Raw genomic sequence first — 5,098 nt, 5'->3', positions numbered from 1 at the left:
GTTGCGCTGATCCGGGTTGTCGGCTGTACGCAGAACTATTAAAACGCGATTTTTAAGTATCCCTGTTCGCGTTAAATAATATAAACGCGTAGAAGTCATCATTAATATGTTGTCCTAACATGCATGTTAGGACTATAGGAATATCAAATTATTTGCCATTCGTGTTTTCTGTAATATAAAGCTATTATTATTTCAGGTGTTTCTGTCTTAGGAAAGTTTATATGTACATGAAAGATCGCGATTTATTAATTTACGTCATTAATTCGTGATTTGTTTGTCAAATAACTTACCGTATATCATTAGCATAAATTGACTACTATGTGTATTACTTATCAAAATAAATAAATGAGTTTCTTTTTTCTTGAAGCTTTAAATTCTAATATACAATTTGATTTATTTACCGTTTTAGAAATACCATAAGAAAATGCTCGACTTTTACTTAACGTAGAGGAATGACTGAAGGGGATGAATGATATTCACCTGGCAACAGTGCATTTTTTAGTGTTGACAAGTAGTAAAATTTTAGATTGTACTATCATGAGACAGTTCTACAGTTGTTGCGCGACAGTAATTGTTAACGGAAAATTTTTATTATTATACATATACAGGGTGTTAGACTTGTTAGTAGCCAAACTAAAAATTACGGCAGATTCCCAGACAGCACACATATCTAAAAGACATCATAAAGATGTCTTTAAGACGTCTTTTAGACTTAAAAAAGTCTTAAAGCTGTCTTTTTAGACATGGTGTGCTGTCTGGGTTGGGTTACTCTCACGCATCGAGTGACGAGCGACGTCACTACACCTCTCGCTACCGCGTTCTAGGAGATATAAACAAATAAACCATTTTGCATGCCTGCCGGGCCTGGCCTTCTGCTCCTTGTACGCTCATTCGCCAAGACGTTTTTATGAATTACACGATAACTATTGCTAATTTTGCACAACGGTACATGACTTTTCTTCTGAATTTAACCCAATCTACCATAATTTTTAGTTTGGCTACTAACGAGTCTGACAACCTGCATATAAATTTTGAAATTAAAGAATTTTTGAAAACTAATACATATCAATTTATATTGAATATGAAAGCTTTCATAAAAAAACCCCATTTTTAAATCAATTTTGATTTATGGTAAAAGATACAAATTAGAAAAAAAGATATTTGGTTTTTGAGTTATCATCGAGATTAAACATATTATCCGTGTGCGAGTCCGTACGTGCGCGCGTGAGTGTGTGTTTGTGTGGGGGGGGGGGTGTGCGTGCGTTTATTATTTTTATCAAATATATTTATCGAAGAAATATACTTCATCGAAGATAATAGAATTATCTTCGAGTGAGTTTCTTTCCAAGCTTGACGTTTATTATTGGCAACACATAATAAATTTGAACAGAAAAGTAGATACAAATTTATTTTGAAAAATTAAATAGTTAACTGTTACAATTAGAAGCAACAAATCAAGAACGCTTACATTTTTTAATCAAATTAGCATAATACGACATACTGTTACGTTAGAAAAATTAATTAAGGAAAGGTCACAAGGCGTCATCCGGAAAAATTTGACGTACATGTATGTACATCCTCTGATCGCGGAATTGAATAAATAAATTTGAATTACACACTTAATACAACAGAAGCTTAACAATACAGCATAATGATATAACAATCGTCTATAAATTGTAAGACTTACATTTCAATAGTCATTTGAGGCGGTGTCTTCATACAGAGTGGTTTTTTTTAAGTAGCAGAATTATTTTTCTTAGCCGAACTCACACGATATTACAGTGATACTACCAATATCAAGATCAGGTACAGTTAACAGTACAAGTAAAAAAGTAGGTATATAAAATACTTATACAATACTATTCTCTAGATTATCCGAGAAAATAATCGAAACCATGGATGATAAAGAATCTTGTAATTCGTGGAACGGTATAGACTCCGGCGAGGAGATTGTTATTTCTGGTATATCTGGAAGATTTCCGGATTCAGATAATATGAATCAGTTACAAAAAAATTTATTTAATAAACGTGAACTTATTAGAGCAGATCATGGGCGATGGCGGACAGGTGAATAATTTGTATGCATTACAGTTCTGCAACCATGCCTGATTGACGAATGAAAGATATGTCAGAATTAGACAAAAATCTAATCTAATTAACAATTATGAATTACAATTACAATATAATTTTTAATGCAATTAATATATTTTTAATCGTTATTGGTTGCAAACAATTAAGTGAGATAATCGCGAAAAATAATTGTTTACGTTAAAATGGCTAGACTAATTAATTCATTATAGAAATACTACTGTTTGTTTAGTTTGTTCAGATAAATTAATGTTTTAACAATCAACAGTATATCTTCTAGATTTTAAGTGTTTTTATTAATGAAGGACTCTTTACATTTTTATTATTATTTAAAAACAATTTTTTAGGACTTATACAATAATGTACAAAATATATTTCTTTTCGCCAAGTTTTTTAATAACCAATAATGTCTTGAATCAAGACCGATATGTATCCAACAATTAAGTTAGAAAAGGCCGTCTTTTAATAAAATATTTATTTGTATTGAATTTGTTTGCATTATATCTTTGTTAAATAAGTATTAAAAAATTTGTCTCGTTATATTATTATTCCTTTATTTCTTTCGATAAAATTTTATGTTCGATTGTTTGGATATAACATTTCAAGAATTCTATTAGAAGTTACAAAAATTCAAGCAGCATATATACATATAAAATTATTTTTCAACTCAACAAACTTATTTTTATATCATAAAAAGGTCTGAATATAGTTGCAATATAATTGTGAAAAGTATCTGAAAAGCGGAATTGATATACTAGTGATACGGCCTAATATATATATGTATATTGTATATATATTAATAATAATAATTAAAAATATTTAGGACCGATTTTTCTAATTTCTTAATCAATTTTACCCAACAGATAGCATATCTTCGTCTTTTTTCCAGAGAAGTTAAAAAAGATAAAAATATGCTATTTGTCGGGTAAATAAATTTACCAAGAAGTTTTGAAACAATCAGCTCTTACAATATTATTTTATAAATATCAGAAATAAGAAATACACATATGTGAACATATATCAGATTTCTTTCAGATATCATAAATAAGAATGTTAACCTCTCCATATGTATCAGATCTGTTTCAGGTATCATAAATAAGAACTCAATATGTTGATATAATTTAGGTATCTTAAAGACGTTCAATTTGAGAAATATCCTTTAGACATCATTTCGTGATATCTTTTTGTTTTCAGAAAAACGGCGCATTAGATATAACATTCTGATATATTTACGTGATCTTTTAGAAACCTATCTAAGTTAACAGGTTCAGAAATGCGATATCTTTTAGAAATCGTTTTCATTTAACATATTGTTTTCTGGGAACGTTCATTTAAAATAATTAACGTTCAATTCTGACTTTCGTTTCTGCAATAACATTACAGTATAATACACATGTTAAAAAATGTACTTTAATTAAAATTTCATATAAGAAAGTGTGAGCATTTTTGTGTGAAATTGTACACTTTGTTAGAACATCCGGATCTACCAAGACGTATGGGAGTAATTAATAATACGAGAAAGTTTGATGCGGATTTCTTCGACTTTCCTTTTGAGCAAGCGCAAATATTTCTACCTGAAATAAAAATATTATTGGAACATTCTTATGAGGCAATTATTGATGCGGGGATCAATCCGAAACAATTGCGAGGAAAAAATACCGCCGTGATCATAGGGAACTCCTTGTGTGAAACACAACTTAACTTGATGTATACGGATCTTAAGGTAAAGAAAGTTATTGATAAGTATACCAGGAATAAATTATTATAAATTAATATATAGAAATTCATATGTTTGTATCACTCAAGTCCGAAAACGTGTAAAATTGTTAATTTTATGTAATTAGCTAAATGGTCTGAATGTTACTGGATGTTCAAAATCTTCACTGGCAAACATGATTTCGCACCATTTTGACCTGAAAGGACCATCACAAATAGTCGATACAGCATGCAGCTCTAGTCTTTATGCCATAAACATTGGTTATCGTTATATCATGTCGGGCCAATGCGAAGATGCGATAATTGGAGCTGCACAAATAAATATTAATTCAATTATAAATATGCACTTCTTTCGTTTTGGTACTTTTACTGATATTAATTTTATAATACATTAAGTACAAAAATTAAATAATTATACACTGGTCAAAAAAATTAACGCAACAAGAAATTACATCAAAATTTGGCGAATTTCAAATAAGCGTAACTTCGCGAAAACTGGTCGAATTGAAAAGTTTTTTTTTTCCATTTTATAGGGCAAAGCCTCTGCTTTAAGAAGCTCTTATTGGAATTTGCATTCACTCTTCCTATTTCCCGGAACTTTCTCAAAATCATGACCATGTTTTTTCTCTAAAAAATTGCACACTTTGACGCACCTGTGCGGAGTGTAGTAATTTTTCTTCGCCAGTTCTGATTACGGTATCAAAAAGTGTATACTTTTCTCTTCAATTTAAAAAAAACAGTTCCTACGATTTTTTTTCGCCAAATCACAGCTCATTGAAATAACCCTTGTGTTTTCGACATTACCGACGATATCTCCGTTAAAAATCATCGTAGCAAGATCGTTTTTTTTTAAATTAAAGCTTGCACTCTCAGCTTCAAAACTAGTCACCAGATTTTTCCTCGAATGCATCTGCGCTGCTGTAGCTTTTAAAATGTAAGGACATGTTTTTACCTAAAAACTAACCAACTTTAGCCAGGTGCCCGGGCGTAGGAAATTTTTCCTCGCTAATTCTGCTCGAAGTATCAAAAAGTGTGTACTTTTCCCTTCAATTAAAAAAACAGAAGTTACTGCGATTTTTTTCGCCAAGTTACAGCATTTTGAAGTAACCCTTGTATTTTCGTTCATTACCGTCGACATCAGCGTAACCCAATGTGCACGTGGAGGTTGCCGTTCGGATTTTGCACATCGTGTGGCCCTGAAGAGGGCCAGTGGAGTATTCATATCGAACATACTGGGATATGATGGGAAGAAGGCTGCGTGACTTGTAGGACCACACGATGTGCAAAATCCGAA

At 31.1% G+C, this 5,098-nt stretch overlaps 1 protein-coding gene across 1 annotated transcript; it reads left to right on the top strand.

Moving 5' to 3' along the window:
• Positions 1-1,259: 1,259 nt before the first annotated feature.
• Positions 1,260-4,199, top strand: LOC105571169 (fatty acid synthase-like). The gene is made up of 4 exons (XM_012028644.1): positions 1,260-1,806; positions 1,871-2,067; positions 3,561-3,811; positions 3,933-4,199. The coding sequence occupies exons 2-4, from the start codon at positions 1,896-1,898 to the stop codon at positions 4,197-4,199; spliced, it is 690 nt and encodes a 229-aa protein (XP_011884034.1). The 5' UTR covers positions 1,260-1,806; positions 1,871-1,895.
• Positions 4,200-5,098: the final 899 nt, after the last annotated feature.

Source organism: Vollenhovia emeryi, unplaced genomic scaffold (genome assembly GCF_000949405.1).
Source record: "Vollenhovia emeryi isolate VEMERY1.0 unplaced genomic scaffold, V.emery_V1.0 DF941095.1, whole genome shotgun sequence".
Classification (NCBI taxonomy): domain Eukaryota; kingdom Metazoa; phylum Arthropoda; class Insecta; order Hymenoptera; family Formicidae; genus Vollenhovia; species Vollenhovia emeryi.
This window is presented reverse-complemented; position numbering and strand designations above follow the sequence as displayed.

Coding starts and splice junctions, on each gene's coding strand:
- LOC105571169 (XM_012028644.1), top strand. CDS start 1,896: ATGGATGATAAAGAATCTTGTAATTCGTGGAACGGTATAGACTCCGGC. Junction 2,068..3,560: donor TCATGGGCGATGGCGGACAG/GTGAATAATTTG, acceptor ACACTTTGTTAG/AACATCCGGATCTACCAAGA. Junction 3,812..3,932: donor TGATGTATACGGATCTTAAG/GTAAAGAAAGTT, acceptor TTATGTAATTAG/CTAAATGGTCTGAATGTTAC.